This window comes from Colobus angolensis, unplaced genomic scaffold (genome assembly GCF_000951035.1).
Source record: "Colobus angolensis palliatus isolate OR3802 unplaced genomic scaffold, Cang.pa_1.0 Scaffold116, whole genome shotgun sequence".
Classification (NCBI taxonomy): domain Eukaryota; kingdom Metazoa; phylum Chordata; class Mammalia; order Primates; family Cercopithecidae; genus Colobus; species Colobus angolensis.
This window is the reverse complement of record NW_012112697.1, coordinates 5,067,280-5,092,994: the sequence shown is the minus strand read 5'-3', so window position 1 is coordinate 5,092,994 and position 25,715 is coordinate 5,067,280. Positions and strand designations below refer to the sequence as shown.

Sequence of the window (25,715 nt, the reverse complement as noted above, 5' to 3'; positions counted from 1 at the left end):
ACGCCTGTAATCCCTGCACTTTGGGAGGCTGAGGTGGGAGGATTACTTGAGCCCAGGAGTTCAACAAGACCAGCCTGGGCAACATAACAAGACTTCCTCTCTACAAATTAAAAAAGTAGCCGGGCACAGTGGTGGGCACCTATGGTCTCAGCTACTCAGGAGGCTGAGGTGGGAGGATCGCTTGAGCTAGGAAGTTGAAGCTGCAGCGAGCTGACATTGTGCCACTGTACTCCAGCCTAGGCAACAGAGTGAGACCCCGTCTCAAAAAAAAAAAAAGATCTCCGAAGGGATACGAGTGGGTCTTGTCTACCACCCAGACCGAGAAAGGTGCGCATGTCTGAATCTTCCTTTTCCCACCCATTTGTTCTCCTGTGCTCTGTGAGTTCACTCTGCATCTCCTCTTTCAATACCTGCATCTTCTCCTTGGGCTCTAAGGACAGGCCATGTTATCTGTAATTTGTGTGAGACTGTAGGGAACACATATTTGTGCTTCTGGTCTTCTTCCTTGGGTGCATCTCCTTGCAGTTTGTTTTCATCTGCCTCTTGCTTATAATCATTTCCTCTTTTTCTTTCTCCATTCAAAGATCTTAGCTGGTTTCGTAATGAGACCTATTCATTCAAAACATCTGTGGTGGAGGGGTGGGGCACAGCCCACAGCCTCCAGTTGGGTACTGTTGGGACACCCTGTCACCAAGTACCCTGTCCCTGCTCTCCCCAAAGATCCATCTCCCTGAGTGTGGCTCACAGTAAATCTCCTTAAGTCTCAGGCTCCCTCTTCTGAGATCTCATGATTGCTGCCTGCCCCCGCCCCTTCATACCCCATCTTCATTAGCTGTTTACCTAGAGAGGGAGGCTGAGCAAAATGGCATGTGGGGACTGGTTTCTCCTTCAATCCTCCTCTCCTACAGTGTCACTGGCCCATGGACCTGACTTTCCCATTGGTGTCCTCACACCTGGCAAAGGATCACAGGGACAATCTTGAACGGTTGTTTAGAGAACACTGAATCCCATTGCAGACTGGTGGCTGGGGTGAGCCCTCAGCCTCCTCCCTCAGCCCCACTCAGACTTCTCAGCATCCGGAGGTGGGCTCACTGGTCTGGGGACTGGACTTGGCTATTTTCTCATTTTCTTCAGCATGGAGATTTGGTTGGACTCGAGGGAGGAGAATGAAAAGATCTTTACTATCATCAGTAGGAAATTACTGCTTTCTGTGGATTGGCTTCATTGGAATGGGCAGGAGAGAAGGGTGATTATAATGAGCTGAAGCTCTCACCATGAATGGCAGTGTTTCTACAGATTGATATTGGAATGGATTTACCACTCATTTAAAATTTTCTGTAGTCTTCCCTGTTTGCTTCCTGGATCCTTTCCATCTTTCTGAGCTGAAGTTGGGTGGCGTATCGTTACTCTTCTCTTCCTTTATCACACCCCGCCCCACCTCCAACAGCTTGCCAGAACAGCCCCCTATTAAGGTACCTCAGGAGTTGCCGGCAGCAGGGATTTATCAGTCTCACATATAAAGAAGGGTCCAGATGTTGACAGCAACAAATTCACGGGCAGGGTGGAAATGTTTTTTATGGCCAAGGGCTGGTAATCAGGTTTCAGGGTACTGTTAGGTTTCTGCAAAAACAGAAAAAGATGAAACAAATCAACTTATGGTAAATACAGTAAGCTTTTAGCAACAAGTCTCAGGTTAATTGTTTAGAACAAATTTATTGATCTTTCTCTCTTTTTCTTTCTCTGTGTGTGTATATATATACATATATATGTAGATGTATACATACATTTTTCTCCCTTGTAGAACTTTAATCATGTGGAGGCCGGGCACAGTGGCTTACGCCTGTAATCCCAGTACTTTGGGAGGCCAAGGCCGGTGGATTACTTGAGGTCAGGAGCTCGAGACCAGCCTGGCCAACGTGGTGAAACCCTGTCTCTACTAAAAATACAAAAATGAGCCAGTCATCGTGGTGGGCATCTGTAATCCCAGCTACTCGGAGGCTGAGGCACGAGGATCACTTCAACCCAGGAGGTGGAGGTTGCACTGAGCCGAGATCACACCACTGCACTCCAGCCTGGGCAATAGAGTGGGACTCAGTCTCAAGGAAAAAAAAAAGATAAATCATGTGGAATGATGTACGGTGAACGACTGAAAAGTGGACCTACATAACCCAGACAACACAGATTAGATTTTTTTACCCCCTTGGTGCCTAATTGAGAAAAGCTCCAGAAGCCAGGCTTCTGGATAGAACTATTATTATAGGGGCTTCCACTGTGTCATAAGACAAAGTCTAAAAAGTTAGTTATATCTTATGCATAAATATAGCTATCATTATAATTAATAAAACATGCTTCCCTTGTATAATATTTTTCCAGGCTTAAAACACCCAATTTGCAAATATCCTGTTATACTGACAAAAGCTCAGACCTATTTCCTACAAACTTTTCCTGATAATAGTTGATTTAGAAGCATCTTTTTACTCTGTTAGATATGTTAGATTAAATTTTTCTTTTTTTTTTTTTTTTGAGACAGAGTCTTGCTCTGTCGCCCAGGCTGGAGTGCAGTGGTGTGATCTCGGCTCACTGCAACCTCTGCCTCCTGAGTTCAAGCGATTCTCTTGCCTCAGCCTCCCGAGTAGCTGGGATTATAGACACGTGCCACCATGCCCAGCTAATTATTGTATTTTTTTGTAGAGATGGTGTTTCACTGTGTTGGCCAGGATGGTCTCGATCTCTTGACCTCATGATCCACCCGCCTCAGCCTCCCAAAGCGCAGGTGTGAGCTACCATGCCCAGCCCAGATTTAATTTTTCAACTCAAGAAGGCATCGAAAATGCATTTCGAGTTGAGAGTTTCTGGCTAGACTGGATTTTTCTCATTCTGATGTTGGGGCCCACATTATTTCTTGTATTTCCTAGAAAGGGGGCTCTTTAGTATCATCAGGGGGTGACCAGGAGCCTCAATCTCTGGCCTCCAAAAAGAACCTCCCTCCAATCATCCCCTGGGTCTTCTGACAACTCTAGCCTGTCTTTCCTAGGCCTTCTTGTTTTCATTTGCTTTTTCTCTTTGTGCCAATGTCAGTTAAACCCTTCTAATTTTCTACTTTGATATGACTCTGTCTTCCAGTTCTATGCCTAGCACAGTCTCTTCCTTCCACTGTGGTTCCTGGGTGAGCTCGGGTGACCAGTGTCCCTTGGCTCGAGCCTCATGCCTTGGTTGTACTCCATGAGTCTCCCTGTGCACTCCCAGGTGACTTTTAGGGGTTAGGTCTGGCATTTACCATGAGACGCCAGCCTTTGTTTCCCTCCCTCTAATATGGGGTAGCACGGAACTGGACTCACCTTGCCTCTGCGGTTTGTATACTACAGTATAGGGAGGGATGAAGCAGTACTCTGAGCCCTACAAAGGCTGCATGGAGAACTGTCCACCCAGTGACCTTCCCTGAAGGCTGCTGTGTCACTGCAGATGGCTTTGAAGTGCAGAAGCCACACTTGGTTGGTTTTGGCAAGAGGCCATTTAGAGGCTACTGATGAGAAGGAGTCAAGCACAGAGAGGCCATTCTATTTTAAAATGACCCCTTCTCTTTGAGTTGTTCGTCTCCCCAAATATCAGCAGACATAATGTGCTGCTGGAACTTCATGAAGAAAAGTGGCTGCTAGTTTCAATTGACCTTTTTGATCCCACAGAGATGTGGTTTCATCTCCATGGCTTATGAATGGTATGATAGTTATAAAGTAGACCAAATCTGAGGAAACAGCTATAGAAAAATTCTTCCCATAGACAGGGTTGGTATAATTATATTCTAATGTACCAAATCAGATGCACTGCCTTGAGCTGAAAACAGGGAGACAGAACAGATAATTGGATGTTATACAATTAAATCTGAATACTGAGACCTAACAAGTCTCTTGCACATGCTGGGTAATGAAGTTGCATTTCTTCATTGTCCCTGATGGGGATTAAATGTGAGCAGGAAATGAAAATGAAAAATACAGTAAGTAGTAGGACAGATTTCAAACTTCTCAAGCAGGGAACTGTAGCTCAATTCACTTTTTAATTCAATAAGAAGTTACCACCATATTCAAAATATGTGTATATTTTAATCTAGTAATAAATTCAAACAATAGACATTTAAATGAAAACATGCCCACCCCCACCCCCGCAAAAGGCATAAGTATATAAAGAGAAGAAAAAGAGCACTACCCACACATTTTTATGAGTGTTTATGGGCTTAGAGAAATCTAATAAGAAACTAGGCTGCATATTTAACATATATTACAACATCTTGCCCAGAATAGCAATTCAATAAATATTCACTGAGTTTTCTCCCAATAACAGCATTCAGGGAAAATATAATGCCACCAACTTCAGTGCAGCTGTTGCCAATAAACATCTTTCCTGATTACTTAAAAATGAAGAATTTAAAATGAAGCAATAAAGCTTAATAACTGTAGCAGGAATTCTTGTCGTATTTTCCTTTTACATGTCTCATGGAGCTTGTTGGCTTCATGTTTAGCTTGGGTTTTAGTGACAGGAAGCTAAACTAACAACGTCCACCTTCCCCACTCATCTGTTAAGCTATTTTATTTTATTTTACTTTACTTTACTTTTATTTTATTTTATTATATGGGTATACATGTGCCATGGTGGTTTGCTGCATCTATCAACCTGTCATCTAGGTTTTAAGCCCCACATACATTAGGTATTTGTCCCAATGCTCTCCCTCCCCTTGCCCCCGACCCCACGACAGGCCCCAGTGTGTGATGTTCCCCTCCCCATATCCACGTATTCTCACTGTTCAACTCTCACTTATGAGTGAGAACACGCAGTGTTTGGTTTTCTGTTCCAGTCTAAGTTTCCTGAGAATGATAAGCCATGGTCTCTGCTGTGTCTTTTCTGCCTTATATATTGTAGGTGACTGATGCACCTGCTCAAAAGTTACTTGTTGATTTGAATTGAACTTTTACCTCACACCTCTCCTACTGGATCACAGGCTCCTTTTTTCATCTCCTAGCAGAACACCTTTTCCATGGTGATAATCAATATATACTAATTTGTTTTAATGAACAAAATATGATGGAATCCACTACCAAAATAAATGGTCTTGAACATTCTTCTGCAAACCTCCAGGTAATGAAAGGAAGCCCAGTTGATTCCTCATGACTGGGTAGGCACTGCCATACCCAGTGCTTTTGTGTGACAGCAAAGATCACGCTGTGGGGCCGTGACTTAATGCTTGGTCTTCTCAGCAGGCTGTGACATTTATCAGGGAGGACTATTCTCACTGTTGTATCTCTAGCCCCCAACACTGTGCCTGGCACATGAGAGGCCTTAATAAACATTCCACTCAGCGGCCAGCATGATGGTTTCAGTGAATCAATCCGACCATGTCACTCCCTTCCTGGAAGCCCTCCAATGGCTATCCGGAACAAAACCCAAAGTTCAGATGATGCCTCCCAGGCAGGCTGCACATCGCCAGATGGACTTTTGCCATCCTTGGCACATTCTCTGTCCAAGGTGGCCTTTCCTAACTTGAGCCCTTTGCGTGAGCTATTCCCTCTGCCTGCAATTTTCTCCCCATCCCTTGTCACCAGACTAGCTTCTATTTTTACTTTGAGTCTCAACTTGAGGCACTTGCTCAAGAAATCCATCCATGACCACATGGACGAACAAGATCATGTCTCCCAGTACATGCCCTCCCAGCACCTTGCACCTCTTCCTCATAGCAATGTTTATAATGGTGACTTCAACAATTACATTTTAATAATTTGTTTAAAGTCAACCAGCTTAGCTTTGGTTATGTCTGTCTGGTTCACTAGATTTCCAGTACCAGCTCAATCCCCAACTCAGAACAGACATTCCTTACATGTCTTGAATGGTAATTAATTCTGGATGGAAGCATGTCTAGGGGCAGGTCAAGCCTATTGTGATATCTCCTCCACCCCACCTCTTCACTATCCTGACCCCCTGCCCTGAGCAGCAGCCACTACCTTCTCTCCCTTGTCCCCTGACTCTGGCATATACTGTCTGCCCTTATGTAGAGCCATTTAAGTTAAAGAATGTGAATCTAATACTTTAAGCTGATTATTCTCCAGCTTAACCTGTATCTCAGTTTCCTCGTGTGCATCATGGGAATGATAACAGAATCTGCAGCATACGGTTGCTGTGAGGGACTACTGGGTAAATGTATGTAACGAACATGGCTCCATGTCTAGCACATACTAATCAATCAGTGGTAGGTATTCTTACCGATAATTATAATTATCGATAATTCTACTCCAATCCTTCCTCTGCCTCGAGTTTATTTTACTTGGTTAAAGTAAGATGATTGACTAAACTGCATATTCAGTGCACTGGAATACCACTTCCCTTAGGTCTTAGACATCAGGAATGATGGAAATAGAATTTCCACAGCAACTTACATGTCAAGGGATTGTAGGTTTAGATTCAAAATTTTTAGTTGAATGTGTACTGGCCTCTGAAGCTTAAGAAACACGGGCTGAGCAATGCGTGGAAAAGGATGCCCGTTAATTTAGCTTTCGAAATGAAAATGTAAACACGCTGACCCCAGTCGGAGCACCCAGCCCTCGCCAGCACATGCCACTGACCTTCTCCAGTCGGTAGATAAGCTGCTTGGTGGAGAGCTGGATGAGAGGCGCAACGAACTCACAGGTGATGTTCACAGCCATCAACAAGCTCTTCCCTTTCTGTGCCCCGATGATGGCGTGGCACACCAGCTTCTCTTTAACTATCTGCCAATGAGATAAGCCAGCATTTGGGGAACAACTATAACTTAATACTTACTCAGAATACTTATTTACCCACTGAGAGAAAATGGATTTCCCACTACCTGCTTGGGGACACAAGGCAGAGCACACTTTTCTGAATAGCACGCTTCAGGGGCTTCTCTTTGTCACATGATTATGTTTTTGTTAGTTAAACATGGCTTTGATGGATTCTGTATTTATTTCTGACTGCCCTGAGGCAGTTGACTTACATTCAGTTCTATATACATATGTATAGTTATATTATGATCTTCTATGCATGAGGAGCTGTGTTGGGTGCTGGGAGTACAAAATACTGATGAACGAGACAGATAAAATCTTTCCTGGGGCTTATAGTTCAATGGTAGTTATATGATTTCTTATTAAACTATTGAAAACTGTAGTTGGAAAATTTTTGCCTTTTTATTTATTTATTTATTTTTTGTTTTTAGATGGAGTTTTGCTCTTGTTGCCCTGGCTGGAGTGCAATGGTGCAATCTCAGCTCACTGCAACCTCTGCCCCCAGTTCAAGTGATTCTACTGCCTCAGCCTCCCAGGTAGCTGGGATTAAAGGCATGTGCCACCATGCCCGGCTAGTTTTGTATTTTTAGTAGACACGGGGTTTCTCCATGTTGGTCAGGCTGGTCTCGAACTCCCAACCTCAGGTGACCCACCCAGCTTGGCCTCCCAAAGTGCTAGGATTACAGGCGTGAGCCACCGCGCCCGGCCAAATTTTGGCCTTTTATACTTAAACATTTAAAAATCATGCATTAGGAATTAATATTTCTTTGGACTCAAAAAGCCTAGATTTTTATAAAGCAGAAAGATCAAAAGTGAATTTGTAGCATGAATAGGTTATGTTGAAGAGTGCCCAGGTTAGGGATGTTAATGCATTCCAGTCTCTTCTTATTTATGTAGCATGATTTAGAAGAACATTCAGGAAAGCTTTTAGTAAAGCTTAAGCTGAGTTTAGTCCCCCAGCAGCTCAGAATTAATGCCTTCAAAAGTATGGACAACTCTTGATAACCACATTATAAATATGCTCTTCCAACAGCTGTCAGTGTCTTGAGATAACGGCCTGTGTTCTATTCATCTTTGCATCCTCAGTGCTTAGCACAGTATTTGTCACATGGTATACACACAATAAAAGTTGGCTGATCATCTGAATAACAGAGAGAAGGAACACATTACCTTTTTCACAATGAGAGATAACCCCCTTTTTTTGGAATTGAGGATGCATTTTACCTGAAAATGCTCTATGAAGAAATAAAGTGGAATCTGTGACCTTAGAGAAGCTAAGCAAGGGACTAGCTTTCCAGCTGTGTCTACTGGGAGAAAAAGTTCTTTTTGCTTCCTATTTCACGTGGGGAAAAGTCAGTATTACCTCCAAATTTGGCGACACAAGCAGGATCTTAAGCAAGCATCATTTCTCATCTACAAGGTCTGCATTTTGTGGGGAGGGAGAGACTCTTAAGTGACTTTGAAAGCCTTTCCTTTAGTTTTTTAACGATTTCCACACTCTGTGAGAGAATCGGGATAAACAGACACATGATTTGGATCTACTGAAATGTTTTACGTAGAATGTATGGAGATCATGTAAATGAAAGCAGGGAATCAGAGTTGCTGAAGATAAATGTGGTTCTTTTATTAATGCATAAAAAGAAGATGTTTTGAAATGTGAGTTGTAGTCAGTCTGGAAAGAAAGGAACAGGGATGTCCCAATACCTGAATAGGAGAGGCAGCCCAGAGTGTCGATATAAACACCCTTTTTGAATGAATATTAAATTAATCCTGCTAAGTGTTAATAGGAGAATCTGCTTTGGCTAAAAACTGGATGTTTTTCTACCAGAGACTTGCTGGCTTGTCACTGTGGATCCTGGGCATGAGAACCTCCCTCAAGATTGGGTTCACAGTAGCTATAGAAACAAATCGACGACTGAGCAGAGCTGCACCCCAAAAGCAACAGATGCTACCACGGTAACTCAGGACTGTACACAATCCTTGAGAAACCATATCCTTCCTCAGATAAATGCCAAGGGACTTTCCTAAGAAATAGATACAGTAGAGATTTAATTAGGAAAAAACAATAGCTTCCAAATGTGCTGTCCCCTTACCCTGGGAGTAGCAGAATAGCCTTCGAGTATCATATCGATTGTCTGGCCTGGGTACAGCTCCATGCTGGCGGGGTGAAGATGAAACACGGGGCTCTGTGGATCCCTGGGCTCCTGAGAGCCACTGGGCTGGGGCCGGATATGAGCATGTCCCTTCTTAACCCGGCCCTTCTTACTCAGCTTGGCCTGGGGTTGGAAGCTGTCATTCATCCAGAACAACTGTTGGACCCGACGTCCCTTGTTGATCAACTTAAAGTGGTAATAATGGGTATCTAGGCTGAAAAAGAAGAGGCAGGTGTTGAGGGGATTCCATTTAGGTATGTTCTGTTCAGCTCTACACCCTTGGGATTTACTCTTCCGAAAGGATTTCAAACAGTGAGCCACAATATAAGACTTTTTTTTAACGTAGGAAGACTAAGTCACAATGCCACTAGGAACTGACAGTGATGGGACAAGGTAGTATCTACTCAGGGGGCCAACAGGTGTGGAATCACAGACCTGGGTTTGGTCCCAGAGTCAGCATCACCATGTAAGGGGCTGTGGAAAATCTCCACCCCCCGTCAATCTTCCCCAGTAGGCCCCACACACTGCAGGACACATTCAGTTCACGTGAAAAGCAATTCTATTTAGAGAAATAGCTCTGGGGAGTGAAAGGAAAGCAAAATACCTACTGGAGGAGAAGCAGGTTTCAAGCTGTGCTGAGAAAATTACTACTGACTGAGTGGAATGTCCCGTAATGATGGGCTCAATTTGAAGGAAGCTTTGAAGAAAAACCATGCATATCCTCTAAGCTTTAACAAAGGCCAGGGAGACTGCAATGGGCCAGAACACCACCGCGATTGGTCACCTATCTTTAAAGCACCTAATGTGCTTTAAATATATTGCAATTTCATGTATTCATTTGTTCATCATGCATTCATATATTCCACAAATATTTACTAAGAACGTTCTGATTGCTTGGCTATTTGCTAAAAAAAACTGGGATTTCTAAGATCTTGGATATGGTTCAAATGTGTTTTTGTTTGTTTGGGATTTTTTTCCCCCCACAGGCTTACTTTAAAATTTATTCTTAGGGAAAAACTCATCTCAGGACTGTTTTTTAATTTTTAAATTTTATTAGGCTTTGACATTTCATCCCACCTATTCCTCCTTAGGAAATGACATCATGCCTGGTAAGTTGAACCATCAAATAAATAATCAGAAGGAATATTTGCTAGTTGTCAGGTATAACCATTTCTATCTAAATACATTGTGAATCTGTGTCCACGGGGCACGCTCAAGGGAGTTACTTTACTTGGTAGTTTACGGCTAACAGTAGGCTTTTGGGGGAAATTTTAAACAACATATACTGTTTATAAAAAACACATACTGATTACTAGGCAGGATGTCTGTTACTTATTCACAGTATATCATTCAATCATTACAGCAATCCAGTCATGGTAAGTATATGTACTACCATTTTATAGATCAAGAAATGGAAGTTCTGAAAACCTAAGGGAGTTGTCTAAAAATATGCAATTAGAAGCGGCGGCATATGGCTATTTCTTTAGACCAGAGGTTGGCAAACTTTTTCTTTAAAGGACTAAATAACAAATATTTTAGGCTTTTTGGGCCACATAGTCTCTGTAACAGCTACTCAACTTTCCCTTGTAGTGTGAAAGCAGTCATAGACAATACGTTACAAAATGGGCATGGCTGTGTTCCAATGAAACTTTATTGACAAAAGCAGGCAGAGGGGTGTAGTTTACTCAGCAATGCTTTTGGCAATTATTCTGGAGACTGCGGGCACAGTGATTTTATGTAAAAAAGTTTAGGCAGAGGTCAAATTAGCAACTAAAAGCTACAGTTTGCTTTTATATTCATAGAAAACTGTTAGCTAACCCTCCAATTCCATGTGCCAGAATACCCTTCGAAGGCTACTTGACACTATTTGTAGATTTAAAAGAACATGTAATTAGGTCTGGTTTGCCATGTATTGTTTTCTACAATTATATTTGAGTGCACAAAAAGAAATTTGAAACTAGAAGCACTGGTATGCAATGACAAACTACCCTAGCTTACAGCCAACAGACAGGCAGAGAGGAGGATTCTTACATTTAGCTGACTCAAAAAATATAATTGGATACTTGTCTAAAAGCATGCAATTCAACCATGTGACTTGCTTTTTACTTAATTTTCTACTAGTTTACGGCATTTTCAATCAAGTCCCATATTTTGTAGATGGAGCAGAGGGAAGGATTTTGGGGAAAGCACCTAACTGATTAAAGTCAGTCACATCTCCAAGCACAGCATATATAACTTGATTTCAGAGCCTGTGAGCCCAGAAGGCAGGGGGAATACCCTTCTGAGATCTGTTCACAGTACTGCAACAGGTAAGTTCAAATTCAAATGGCCCCCAGGAGCCAACTAGTGATAGCTACATGACTTTCCTGAGGAATCAAGAATAAATCCCCACACGTACCCTCTACACTTAACACTCAAACCTCATATATATATATATATATTTAATTTCAGATGGGGTCTTGCTCTGTTGCCCATGCTGGAGTTGCAGTTGTGTGATCCTAGTTCACTGTAGCCTCAACCTCCCAGGTACAAGCAATCCTCTCACCTCAGCCCGTCAAGTAGGTAGGACAACAGGCATGTGCCATCATGCGAGGCTAATTTTTTTTATTTTGTAGAGATGTAGGGGGTCTCCCTATGTTGCCTGGGCTGGTCTCTAATTCCTGGGCTCAAGCAATCCTCCCACCTCAGCCTCCCAAGTATAAAGTGCTGGGATCATAGGCATAAGCCATTGCTCCCAGCCCTATAAATATATATATCTCCTCATATATATCTATGTATGTGTGTGTGTACACATATATATGTGTGTGTGTATATGTATAAGTGTGTGTTTTTTTTTTCTTTTCTTTTCTTTTTTTTTTTTTTAAAGACAGGGTCTCATTCTGTCACCCAGGCTGGAGTGCAGTGGTGCCACCTTGGCTCACTGCAACCTCTGCCTCCTGGGCTCAAGTGATTCTCCCACCTTAACCTCCTGAGTAGCTGGGACTACATGCACCCGCCACCACGCCCAGAATTTTTTTGTATTTTTGTAGAGATGGGGTTTCCCCATGTTTTCCAGGCTAGTCTTGAATTCCTGAGCTCAAGTGATCCTCCCGCCTTGGCCTCCCAAAGTGCTAGGAGTATAGGCTTGGGCCACTGTGCCCGGCCCAAATCTGATTTTTATATCCACATTTAGATTGTTCTGCTCAGTGGTGTCTATACTGTACCACATCTTATTTAAATATTTAGACCCTCTAGCTTTTCCTGGGTAATCAGGCAAAGCCAATGGAAACCATCTCAGTTGTTGGTGCTATGGTGGGGAGTCAAGTAGAGGACTTAAGCTTTGAAAAAGCTACTGGCTCTGCAATACTTGATAAAATACACTTGCAGTAAATTTTTACCTTCCTAGGTATGTTTTGCTTAGGTTACCACTAAGCTGTATCTGTATTTTCTATATTTATGGAGAGGGATTAACAGTGTATTAGAATTAAAGAGAAGAAATTATGGTTGAGAATCTACATTAATCAGAGTAGCCAGTTTGAGAGAAGAATGCATTTCCTACAAACCATATTCTTCTTGCATGTAAAGGGACACAGATTAGAGAATGCAACCAAGTTATGGCTAGAAAATGTCTTCCTGTTGCTGACATACCCATCAGGAGGCAGAAGAGTGAGGATGGGAAAGGAGAGGGACTGAGGTGGCTAGTTTTAATTACTTAAAATAATTTTCTAAAGTAGAGGTGATGCTCAGCACATGCAACATATGCGACATCTACAAAAATTGGTCCATGGTATTTCCTTACCTAAAATGTGTGCCCAAATTGAGTTCTGGAGCAAAGGGCTTATCTGAAACAATAGTAGAACCAATTCCGGAAGCCTGAACAGGAATCCGATAGGTACTGCTATTTTCAATGTCCAAAATGACACAGTCTTTGAATGTCAGTATGTCATTCAGGTTGGCGGTCAGTGCCAGTTGAATATCAGCTTCTGGAGGAACCGTGCCTTCATTGGGTTCAATCGTCCAAAGGGATTTTTTGTGTGCCTGCAACACAAGAGTACAAGTTCACAGGGAAGATATTCTTGGCTTTTCATTCTATAGATGTCAAAGCCCTCTACACTTCAAATGGGTGGCACTGTGGAATTCAACATCAGAGACAAATATTATTTTTTGAATTAAAGCAGCTGGATGTTTGTTGGTTTTTCTTTTTTCAAAAAGCAATCTGATTCTGAAGAGCAAACCTATGATTTTACTTTTGAATGCTCTGTGAAGATTTTTACATCTCTTTCTCAAGGTAACAGCCCAATTCTCCAACAAGCTTATAATTATTATCTGCTATAATCTCCAGATTCTGAGACACCAAAGAAGGCACAATATTCTTTATGGAGTTTGAAATTTTTATTTTTTATTCTTATTTATTTTTCCTTTGTTTTTGTTTTTTTTTTTGGAGTTTGAAATTTTTAAAAGAAACGTTTTTCAAATGCAAAATTTCTAGTGTTATAGTGAGGATGAACCAATTTCATTAATAAATACAATATAAGAAGTCATCTGGATTTCTACTAATTTATAATAATTAATAATTAGCCTCATCAGAATCTCATTAGGCAAAATTGCAAACTTATTTTGAAATACAGTCATGTGTTGCTTAACGACAGAGACACATTCTGAGAAATGTGTCATTAGGTGATTTCGTTGCTGTGTGAACATTGTAGAGTGAGATAGTGGAGCCTACTACACACCTAGGCGACATGGTATAACCTGTTGCTCCTACGCTGAAAACCTGTATAGCATGTTACTGTACTGAACACTGTAGGCAACTGTAACACTGTAGTGTTTGTATATCTCAGCCTATCTCTGTTTCTGAGTCTCATCTGCATTTTCTGTTTGTTGTTTTCTGTGATTCATTTTTGATGCTTTCTTTTGAGCTCTCTTCCAGTTCACTAGCTCTCTCTTCAGTGATGTGTAATATGCTATTAAACACATCTATTCTCTCCTTAATTTTGATTTCTGTATTCTTGAATTCAGGTGTTGGTATTTTCTAGTTTTACAAGGTTTTCATCTTTTGAGAACTTTTATAATTCTGACTATGACACTCAACTTATTAGCTACTACTACTAATAATTAGGGACCCCTCCTCCTAGCCCCTCCAAGTCTTCTACAAATTTAATGAGCAAATTGTTTTTGGACTTTTCAAGTAAATATAACAAATACATATTCAATGGCTCTCAGGTCCAGGTGTTGTGGGAAATACATAAACACCCTGAGGAGCTGACAGCAATGACACTAGTGAGACCAGTATTTCAACAACAAAAATGGAATTCAGAAGGAGGCCAGAGTGAAAGTGCTTCAGGGGAATCTAAAGAACAAGAGCAAAGGATGTTGAAACCCTTTGAATGTCTGACAAATGTACCACACACATTTTCTTTTCCCTCCAAATGTGAAATTGGGCTTAATTATCAGGTGGTGTGATTCCTAATTATATGGCACTATATTATTATTATTACTAAAATTCTAATTTGTTTAACTGCCTATATAAAAAACTATCTCAAAGTTAATAAAGAGCATCAAATAAAAAACATCCTTTTGAATGAGGTCATGTCCTTTGCAGGGACATGGATGGAGCTGGAAGCCATTATCCCCAGCAAACAAACACAGGAACATAAAACCAAACACTACGTGTTCTCACTCAGAAGTGGGAGCTGAACAATGAGAACACACGGACACAGGGAGGGGAACATCACACACCAGGGCCTGTCAGGGGTCGGGAGGCAGGGGGGTGGAGAGCATCAGGAAAAATAGCTAATGCATGCTGGGTTTAATATTTAGATGGTGGGTTGATAGGTGCAGCAAACTATCATGGCACACGTTTACCTATGTAACAAACCTGCACACCCTGAACATGTACCCCAGAACTTAAAATAAATCCTTTCCCCATTTTGATTGCTTATCATTTAGATCAATTATGAAAGTCCTGTTTTATTTTGGGAAAGACATTACTCAGAAGTACTTATGTGGATTAATCTTTATAGAAAATATTTAGTTATTACCAATATGCACTGAGAAAAAGCTGCAAAAGAAGAGATGTGGAGAGTATTTAGATGCTTCCAGGATAATAACTGAGAGGAAAAGCCACACTCTCCAGTTCATCAGAAAAGAGTTTGATTATTCCTTCATGAATCTTCCTTGTGAATCTCCCAGCAAGCTTCGTGAAGCTCCCTGAGTTTGGTACCGCAGAAGAAGCCCTCCAAAGTAATGCATTCAGTAGAAAACAATGGATTTGAAAACAAATGCAAATTTTACTATTTGAGCGGGACTCTAGAGGACATTCCAGTCTAAGATTATCCTTCTTTCACTTAATTCTATGATATACCTCTTCTAGAAAAAGGTAAAAAAAGGAGAAATGTAAAAACACATGTAGCTCTGTGGGGGCTTAGGTACCATGGACTGGAAACCTCCTGAAAAACTTAGGTCAGAGTTACACTGATGATCTCTGTAAGTGACATAAGTGTACATTGCAGATTGCAGGCAAGAGTTAGAGATTTCATCCAGGCAGAATCTCACAGGGTGACAGTGCCTTGGAATGTCACCAAAATCCTGGTCTGGCGCCACTGCAGATTAAAAAAATAGATTCGGTCAGTGGGCCCGATGGTCACTCTCTTAGGAATAGGCTCACAGGTACTTAAATAAGGAAAATCTAATATTTAAAGCAAAATGTCAATTTCCCAATTTATAATTGAGGACAAATGTAAGACAGAGCAGAAAGGCTAGTTACATTTCTTCCTGGTTTGAAAATCTACTTGGGAAATAAGGAAATTGCATTTTAAAATTTAAATGAATTAAATAAAGGAAAGAAGAACGTTTTTCAAGATTTTAAATTGTATATAAATGAGGATGTAGATGAATGATAATGAGGAAATTTTAATTTTGGCATTAATGGAAACTATAGATATAACTAAGTCAAGAGTCCTATTATTACTCATAAATCTTCAAATATGGAAAATCCCAAAGCGACGTAGAAACAGAAAAAAAAAAAAACAATTAAACATTAAATACCACACTAGATAAAGTATGACCTGGATGGAGATGTTTGTATGATCATTGTCTGTATTCAAAGGATGCGCATGAAAAAAATGATGAATCTTGAAAGACTCATCTATTTTTCAGAATTTTCTCGATAACTTTCCTACTTACAGTAACTTGGTTCTAGCAGAGTACGAAAACAATCAGAAAACAGTAAACAAAGTCTCTGTCCCTCCAAAGCATTAATCTGTATTTGTTTATAATTTTGTATTAAAATATTAGTAAAAGGTAATAATCCTTATACATTTAATTTTCAGGACTGTAGCTCAATTATTATTGCCAAGAGAAGCTATAAGGATTGAATGTTACAGTGTTCTATCCATACTTAGGTTCAAAGAAATAATTTCTGATGCATCTTCCTAATTTATCAAAAGAAACATTTTAACAGCCTCAAAGTGACAACACTAAAATCCTCTAACACATTAATCACAGAAAATGACATAAAAATGTGTTCTAAAAGAGCTGTAAGTGCAAATTCAATTTTCTGTAGACATTTTAAAATGGATCAAGGTAGTTTCATTTCATCTTGAATTTATATTACAGTAGATAGGAATCTTTTTTATCATTTTCAGTTGGCATACACAATCAAAGCAATAGATGGAAATAGATTTCTCATGCTTGAGTAACCAGACCTTCTCCTTTCTTAGAACTGTTTTCCCTACCTGCTGTTCTGAAATTCTAGGTTATTATTATAGATAAGTTTGTGGTAGCTGTTGTAACAGAAAGACCCCTGATGCTCAATGGCTTTATACAACAGAAGCTTATTTCCGGCCCAAGTGAATTCCAATTGGTGACAGGTGTGAGGATGGGCTTCTGTTCCATTTAGTCTTTCAAGGGTGTCTGCTAAACAGATTCCGACATATTTAACTCTTGGTTTCTAAGAGATCCATATTGACATCCATCTGGCCAGTAAGAGAAGAAAGAGAAAGGAGGGTTGTGTGCTAGGATTTTACGCACCATGCCTGGAAGTGGTGCACATCACTTCTGTTCAATTCCACTGGCAAGAACTGAGTCAATGCAACCTAACCCCAATGGAGGCTGGGAAATGTAGTCTAGCCCTGGGTCTAGAGTAAAGAAAGATGAGTGTGTTGAGCTGCTAGCTGCTGTTTGCCAAAGTTTCCTTGTTGGTTCACTTTACTGCCACATCCTCAGATCTTCCCCCAACTCTCCCAGATCTCATATTTTGAAAGGTGAAGAGCTTACTCCATCAGAACACAGATCCTATGGGAATTGTCTTTCAGCTCCTATGGGAACTGCAGGGTTAGAGTTCACATCCATCTGCTTTTAGGACAAATGGAGGGGCAGCTAGAGAGAAACTAAGAAAGTTCTGGGCAAGAAGATCTCACTGTGTTGACCCTTCTTCCCAAATTGGTGGCCTGTTAGCATCCTACATAGCTGTGCTCATTTATGTGACTCAGCTTACAATGAAAACATAATGCCATTTATGTTTGACATCTCACCCTGTGAGATAATGCCATTTTTGTCTTTTCATCAAAAAGCAAAATGCTTTGCAGAGAGAGAGTATCATCAATGTCATCTTTCCTATACAAATAATTTGTTTTCCTCCTCTAGCTGGTAGCATAGGCCAAACTTCTGCTCACGATAAAGTGAGAGTGTCATCAGCGTAAGTGGTCTTTCAAGTCAGGGGACATTAGTTTTCAATGGATGTGTACCATTTCTCTTCTGTTTCCTGCTGACATAGGTTGGCTCTTCTGGAAAGACCTGAAGTTGTTCTTCAGGGCTGAATTGGTGAGTTTTCTGATGAAGTTTATTAATCAATGCTTGGCATAAAACCAGACAGGAAAATATATCATAGAATCCAAGACCAAGACACATTAAAATGCCAGATGCTAAGGCACTGGACTGCTCTTACCTTACATGAGTCAGCCTCAAAACTACTCTATCATCCTTGTGTCTCTCTGGTGGTTGACTTTTAGGGCTATCCTTTGCTTTTAGGGAGGGCTTGGTCAGCGCGACATTTTCTGTTATTAAATGGAAAATTTGACTAAAAAAGGAAAGGACGAATGATAATCATCACAGCTGTGGAGGGTATTTCGTAACTCTTTCAGAACCACAATAGGGCAAAATAGTAGCTGACGGAAATAGGGTGGGAGGGAGGGCGCTGAAGCAAAGGGATGCAGATTTGAGTCCCTCCTCTGCTGCTTTCCAGATGTGGAACTTTGGGGATGTCTCCTAACCATGTATGCCTGGTCTCAGGTTTCTCATCTGTAGCTCAGGATATTGACTGTACCTTCCGTATAGAGCTGTGGGGATGGATGAGTGAAAGTGCAGGTAAAATCTCAGCACAGTGTTGGGCACAAAGCAAGTCCTCAAGAATGAAAACTATTGTCATTATTTTCCCCAAATCTGAAATGCCCCACGTGACATACAATTATGAGTTCAATAGTATTTGCTAAAAAATAAAAATAAAAATAAAAAAAATAACAAAACAGAAAACAAAGATGGATGCTAAGGAAGCATTTAACATACAAGACTCTTGCCAGAAAAGGAGAGGCTGTGGGGCTGTGATAGGCAGAATTCTAAGCTGGCCTCCAGGATCTCCACCTCTTGGAGCACGATTATCTTCCCTCAGTTACTTAGTCAAACAGAAATCCAGGTGTTGCTGTGAAGGATTTAGCACATGTAGGTAAGGTCCCAAATCAGCTGACCTTTTTTTTTTTTTTTTCCTGAGATGGAGTCTCACTCTGTCGCCCAGGCTGGAGTGCAGTGGTGCGATCTTGGCTCACTGCAACCTCCGCCTCCTGGGTTCACGCCATTCTCCTGCCTCGGCCTCCCGAGTAGCTGGGACTACAGGCGCCCACCACCACGGCCAGCTAATTTTTTGTATTTTTAGTAGAGACAGGGTTTCACCGTGTTAGCCAGGATGGTCTTCATCTCCTGACCTTATGATCCCCCTGTCTCGGCCTCCCAAAGTGCTGGGATTACAGGCATGAGCCACCACGCCCGGCATCAGTTGACTTTAAGATAGGGAGATTATCCTCAGTGGTCGTGACTTAACCAGACTATACTCTTCCTGGTGAAAAGATTCCAAGCACAGAGGGCCTAAGGGAGGGGCCACATGGCAGGGAACTCCAAAGTGGCTGAGAGCAGTCCCTGAGGGCCACCAAAAAAACTGAGGGACTCAGTCATTCAATTGCAAGGAAAAAAGTTCCGCCAATGACCTGGGGGGCCCAGTAGTGGATCTTTTCCTCACCAAGACATCCAAAAGGAATGAAGCTTGGCTAACCTTGATCTCAGCCTCTTGAGATCCTAAGGAGAGAATCCAGCCTGACCATGGCTGGACCCCTTACCCACGGAAACTGAGATCCTAAATTAGTATTGCCTTAAGCTGCTGTGTTTGTGGTAATTTGCTACCCAGCAAGAGAAACCTAATACAGGGTTCCATCTATTTGTTCCGAGGATGATAAAAAAAATTAGCCTTCCTAAGCTTTCCATGAAAATGTCAGCCATACCTGCCTTTGCTTTTTCTGTAATCTGGGGCTAGAAAGCCAGAGTCGTTTGAGCAGCTCGTAAACAACATGTACAGGAGGTATGTGTGTGCCTGCAGGGAATATGACTGTGCGAAAGACGGAAAATTTATGATCTTTTGCAATTCAGAATTCTGTGACCACCGGTGATGAGTGTTAAGCCCTCCCCTCTGAGGTTTCATATATCTAAAGACAACATTCGCTTTTTATTTGACAATAGGGCAGCAGCACACTTATGCAGTGCTCAGCTCCCAAGGTAAAGCAGCCAGAGCTTTTATAGGTTTCCTTATTGTGTGTTTAATATTTGCCACAAAAGGGAGAAGTGAATACCATTGTTTGCATATGTCACCTCGACAATCACCGGGAGTGTGGCTGTGCTCACACAGACTTGCTTTCTGTAGTGCTAATAACTAGGAAGCCTGAAGAAAATAGAACTGTGCGCTTTTCTTCCAAATAACTCATTTGCCAATTGAAATCTGCAAGAATCTCCTTCCTTGAAATAAAGAGAGCAAATAACAATAGGAAGCAATGTGCAGAGTGAGGAATTTCTTTGGAGTTACACTATTATCTCAGCAGATGACCAATACTTTGTGGAACAAGAACAATGAAGGGTCACCAAGGCCTTTCTTTTTTTTTTTTTTTTTTTTTGAGACGGAGTCTCGCTCTGTCGCCCAGGCTGGAGTGCAGTGGCTGGATCTCAGCTCACTGCAAGCTCCGCCTCCTGGGTTCACGCCATTCTCCTGCCTCAGCCTCCCGAGTAGCTGGGACTACAGGCGCCCGCCACCTCGCCCGGCTAGTTTTTTGTATTTTTTAGTAGAGACGGGGTTTCACTGTGTTAGCCAGGATGGTCTCGATCTCCTGACCTCGTGATCCACCCGTCTCGGCCTCCCAAAGTGCTGGGATTACAGGCTTGAGCCACCGCGTACGGCCGGCCTTTTTTTTTTAAAAAAAAATTCTTCTGAGATGAAGTCTCACTCATTCTGTTACCCAAGCTAGAGTGCAGTGGCACGATCTTGGCTCACTGCAACCTCTGCCTCCTGGGTCCAAGCAATTCTCCTGCCTCAGCCTCCTGAGTAGCTGGGATTACAGGCATGTGCCACCATGCCTGGCTTATTTTTATATATTTTTTTGTAGGGATGGTGTTTCATCATGTTGGCCAGGCTGGTCTCTAACTCCTGACCTCAAGTGAACTGCCTGTCTCAACCTCCTGAAGTGGTGGGATTACAGTCCCTTTCTCCTTTTTGTCTTCTAAATGGGGTCTCTTGTCATAACAGTTCTTTTCCCTGAAGTGAGTCATTTTGCTGCTTAAGAGAGTTAACTGAAAATTAGGAGATGAGATGCAGAAGAAATGGTGTAAAGCTTTACACGGGAGGCAATTTAAGGTCACAATCAGAAGTGTGGGCTTGAGAGTCTCATGACCTGGTAGTCAACTACGGACTGTGCCATTCATAGCCAAGTGACCTTGCACTAATTTTAAAATCTAGGTTTTGGTTTCCTTTTATGTTAAATGTTAACTTGAAGATAAAATAAAAGGGTGCTAAGCATCTAGCACCTCGTCTATCATAGATTACATGCTCAGTCAGTGGTGATTGCTACTAACGTTATTTTCCAAACTTCCCATTCAGTTCTTCTTCCTGCTGGCACCCTCCCCAGTCTACATGACTGACAGTGATAGGGACTGGGGGCAGAGGAATTCTAGGTAGAAAAGGGTGGGTCCCTGGTGAAACTCTACCTTTCAGCTGAAAAGCCTGAACCCATGGCCCAAAGTGAGAACTTATATCCCTGTTTTCCCAGTTGAATGTTGCCTTTCCCTTAACCACCCACCGCCCCACCCCATGCCCCAGCCTGTGCCTATAAAGACTCCAGACTCAGCTGGCAGAGAGGAGAAGCAGCTGCATGTTGGGGATTACAGAGAGGACAGCTTGATGGAATAACTCTGGAGAAGAATCCGGCTGCAGATGGCTGGACTTCAGGGGAAGATCACCTACCTGCCTCATCTCCTTTTCAGCTCCCTCTCCCCCTGACAGCCACTTTCATCGGCAATTAAATCTCCCACATTTACCATCCTTAAATTTGTTCATGTGGCCTCATTTTTCCTGGCTGCAGGACAAGAGCTCGGGATCCCTGAGTGCAGATACAAAAGGCTGTCATGCTGGCCCTTTGCCCTGGTTGGCACAGACACCTAACGTGTCCACAGCAGACAGCAGAACTAAAACAGCACTGTAACACACCCTCTGGGGCTTCAGGGATTTCAGGCACTACCCCCCAGCCCCCCACCCGACCTCCCACCCCCAAGATGCTGCCACAGGGCTTGCATGTAGTTTGCTCCTGCTGACACCCAGGAGTGCTCACTCTGGCTCCTGCACCCACTCTCCTGCGCACTCCCACCTGTGAGGGGTGGGGCGCAGCGGGTCCAAGTGAGTAGAGTTTGATCTTGCTGGTGCCGACGTGGTTGGCTGGTTTCTGCACTCACGCACTCCAGTTCCCACCTCATTCGCACGTTCCCTCCCGCAAGGTGTTGAGAGCAGAGGGCTGAGTAAAGGAGACACTCCCTTTGCGAGTCCCGTGAAGGGGTCAGGGAAATATCCTGCTTCAACAGGTTTATCTTTCAGTGATCTGATCCTGCTGCTCTCCTGCTGGGGATTCTGCGTGGCTCTCCAATGTCTAGATGAGAGGTAATGAGTCTTTTTATCCTCTTTGACAAAGCCATGGAACCCCGTCATCAAAAAATGCACGTACACACACTCCCCCCGCCACAACTTTACATACAAGTTCCAGAATTCACGGACCCCACTTTTTTCTGTTTGATCCATATGTGGACTCACTTTTTATATCTGGGGAATCCATCATTTTGTGTGAATCTTGGTAGGAGGCAGGCTGTCACTGCCGTTTGAGAAGTCACCTAGACTCTCTGCAAACACGGCGGCCCACAATCCAGACTGGGGTACCAGAGGAGCTTCTGGCCTGGAGGATCTACTCCCAAATCTTCGTCAGAGGGCCCCACTGCATTTTCTAGGCTTAGTTTCCAGGACACCAGGTCATTTACCTTTCCCAAGTGTTCGATGCGTCATCTGCATTTAAATATGCTGCTCTCAGAAAGCGTATCCCCATCTCTCTGTTTTTCTTCTCCTCGGCCTTCAAGTCTTCACTCAAATGTTCCGACCCATGAAAAACTTCAGTTTGATAGGAGAATGAATCACTTCCTCCTCTGTGCTTCACATTATAACCCAGCCGTACTGTTTGTATATTTGTTTCTTTTATGAGATTATAAACTCTTTGAAGAAGGAAACCATTCTATTTACCCTCTATCTCTCCCCTTAGTACCAGGCATAGGAAAAGGGCTCAAAAGTAGTATTTATTTGTTGGTCAGTAAATATATGGAAGGTGTCCAGCCTCACCAGTAAGTCAAATAAACACAAACTTAAATAACAATAAAATATGTTTTCATCTGTTAGACTTGGCCAAAAAAATCCACAAAAATGTTAGCAAGAATCTAGGAGTGAAATTTTTAAACAGTGCTGGGGGTAGGATATAAATTGTACAAATTCTCTGGGAGAGAATTCACAATATGTATCAAGACTTAGTTACACACATGTCATTTGACCCAGCAACTGCATTTCTAGAAATTTAGTCAATGAAAACAGTTACAGATGGCAGCAAAATTGAGACACAAGCATTGCTTATAGTAGTAAAAAACTGGAAACAATCTATCAGTAGGGGATTAGTTAAATCAACTGTGGTAGAGTCAAATGATGCAATAAAATTAGCCAGTAAAAATGATCTGTAGACGAATATTCCTTAATAATTCATATTAGGTGACTACAATATACTGTTGAGTGAAAATAGCTGGTAACATAATAGTATTATCCCATGGGAGGGAGTAGGAATACAGACACACCACACATACCGTAAAAAATTCAGAAGATACACACCAAAAATTTAATAGTGGTTATTTGCATGATGGGATGACGAGTGATTTTTTTTTTGTTATCTTTAACTTCTATTTGTTCTATAATGTTACTTGTGTAACAAGGACATATAAATAACTCATATTAAAAGGATATGGTCACTCTTTTTAGAGCTCATTTAATTTTAACTTTGCTCTCTTGCTGCAGTCTCATTCCCAGTTTGTTTCTTAGAAGCTTTTAAAAAAATAAATAATACATGTAGACAGTGTAATATTCAAATGGATTTAAAGGGTGAAGAGTCTCTCTTCTGCCGGTGCATGGTCACTAGTTACCATCCCCAGAGGTAGCCATTGTTAAGAGTTTTCTGAGGATCTTTCCAGATACACTTTATGATCAATATTTGCATACATGTTTTTCCTTATGTAAATGGTACAATACTCTACAGACTGTTCTGCACTGTGATTTAAATTTTTAAAATTTGTATCAAAGGTATACATACACACAATTTCAAAAGGTTCTGGAAAAGGCATATTGTGAAAAGCAGCAGTCCTTGGACTCCACTCTCCCATCTTCCCCATGGTGCAAATCCTTGACCATTAACACAGTCAACCACTGTCAGTTCTTTTAGCCTTTGCTGTATGGATTTGCCTCTATATTGCTAAGAATCCTACTGCTACTTCTTAAGTTTTCAGTTTGCACAGTATTCATTTATTTCTCCCCATGGTAAATATTAACAGCTTTTTTCTCGCCCTCTCTCCGTGTCTCTCTTTCTCTCTCTTTCACTTTCTTCTCTTCATCATCCCAATATAGTTAACATTTATTTTTTGGTGAGATAGATATTTGCATTTGTACCATCATGAGTATGCAAATACTAAACTCAGCTGAGCTATAAAAAAAATGGCCTATGATGATGTTTCCTTTCTTATACGACGTTCATGTTTCCAGGAATTGTTTTCATGTGGTTTTCATGTATCTATCATGGACATCACATTCATCACAAACTCATCCCCTCAACCAAAGAGGCAAATTGCCGCTCAGTACTTTCAGAAACATCTTCTACACAGGCTCCATCTTCTTGGAGACAAATCTCTCCTGGAGCTGCCTGTTCTCCAACTCCCATCTGGGCAGGCTGCCCTCTGGGCCTGCGATGTGGCTGGCGTCCCAGGACCGGCAGGCAGCATCATCCTGTGCATCCCTCGGCATTCTCTCCTGTGTCTGAGCCCCTGTTTGCTGAATCCACGCGTTCCTAACTGTGGTGCAGCACTCTTCAGTGGCCTCCTGACAAAAGGTATGTGGAATGTAAATTTTTTGAGATTTTTTATATCTGAAATGTATTTCCTCCCCAGATTTTCTTAGTCTTTTGGCTAGATGATGAATTTAAGATTAGGATTTATTTTCCTTCAGAAAGTAATTTTTTTTTCTCTAGTGTTTCTGTCAAGAAGTCTGATGCCACTCGGTTCATATATTTTTTGGTTTTGAGCATGATTTTTTTTCTTTAATCTGGAAGTTCCTGCAGCCTTCTCTTTGTGTCCAGTGTTCTGGAACTTAGTTACGGTGTGCCTTGACATGGGCCTGTTTCCATCCACCAGGCAGCATATTTGATGAACCTTCTCCGTAAATTCCTTTCCTCTGTTCTAAAAACACTCCTTCAATTATTTCTTGGGTAACTTTTTCATCTGCATTTAAGAATCTGTTCTTTTTTTGCAGCACATATTGGGTCTTAGAACTCCTGAAAAAACTGTCTAATTTTCTCTTCCTTCTCTAATCTTTTTCTTCTTTTTCTACTTTCTGATTATTCCTCAATTTTATTTTCCAGATATTCTATCAAATTTTAAGTATCTGGCTTATATTTTTAGTATCTATAAGCATACTTTTGTTTTTGTTCTTTTAAAAAATATCACTCTGCTCTTGTTCATGGATACAAAGTCATCTTTACTTTCCTGAGATTTTTAATTATCATTTTGTTTTATTTTAAACTTTCTTCTTCTTGCATTGTATTTGTTTTCTCCAAGTTCTCATTTTTATGTTTTTGGTTTCTTTCTTCTGCATTACAGGCTTTCCTGGTGGAGCCTGGTTAAGTACTTATGTTTAAGAGTAAAGCACTAAGGCTGGGTGCAGTGCTCATGCCTGTAATCCCAGCACTTTGGGAAGCCAAGGTGGGAGGATCACTTGAGCCCAGGAGCTCAAGACCAGCCTGGGCAACATAGTGAGATCTCATCTAGAAAGGAAAGAAAAAGAAAGAGGAAAGAAAGAAAGAAAGAAAGAAAGAAAGAAAGAAAGAAAGAAAGAAAGAAAGAAAGAAAGAAAGAAAGAAAGAAAGAAAGAAAGAAA

General features: G+C 41.6%; 1 protein-coding gene across 1 annotated transcript in view; it reads right to left on the bottom strand.

The window, feature by feature from the left end:
- HYDIN (HYDIN, axonemal central pair apparatus protein) overlaps positions 1-25,715 on the bottom strand; it is a 434,530-nt gene that overhangs the window by 219,605 nt on the left and 189,210 nt on the right. The window contains exons 20-23 of the mRNA XM_011962106.1: positions 12,714-12,952; positions 8,876-9,149; positions 6,606-6,749; positions 1,477-1,620 (exon numbers count right to left, since the gene is read on the bottom strand). Of these exons, the coding sequence (XP_011817496.1) occupies positions 1,477-1,620; positions 6,606-6,749; positions 8,876-9,149; positions 12,714-12,952 (801 nt within the window). The remainder of the gene's footprint in view (positions 1-1,476; positions 1,621-6,605; positions 6,750-8,875; positions 9,150-12,713; positions 12,953-25,715) is intronic.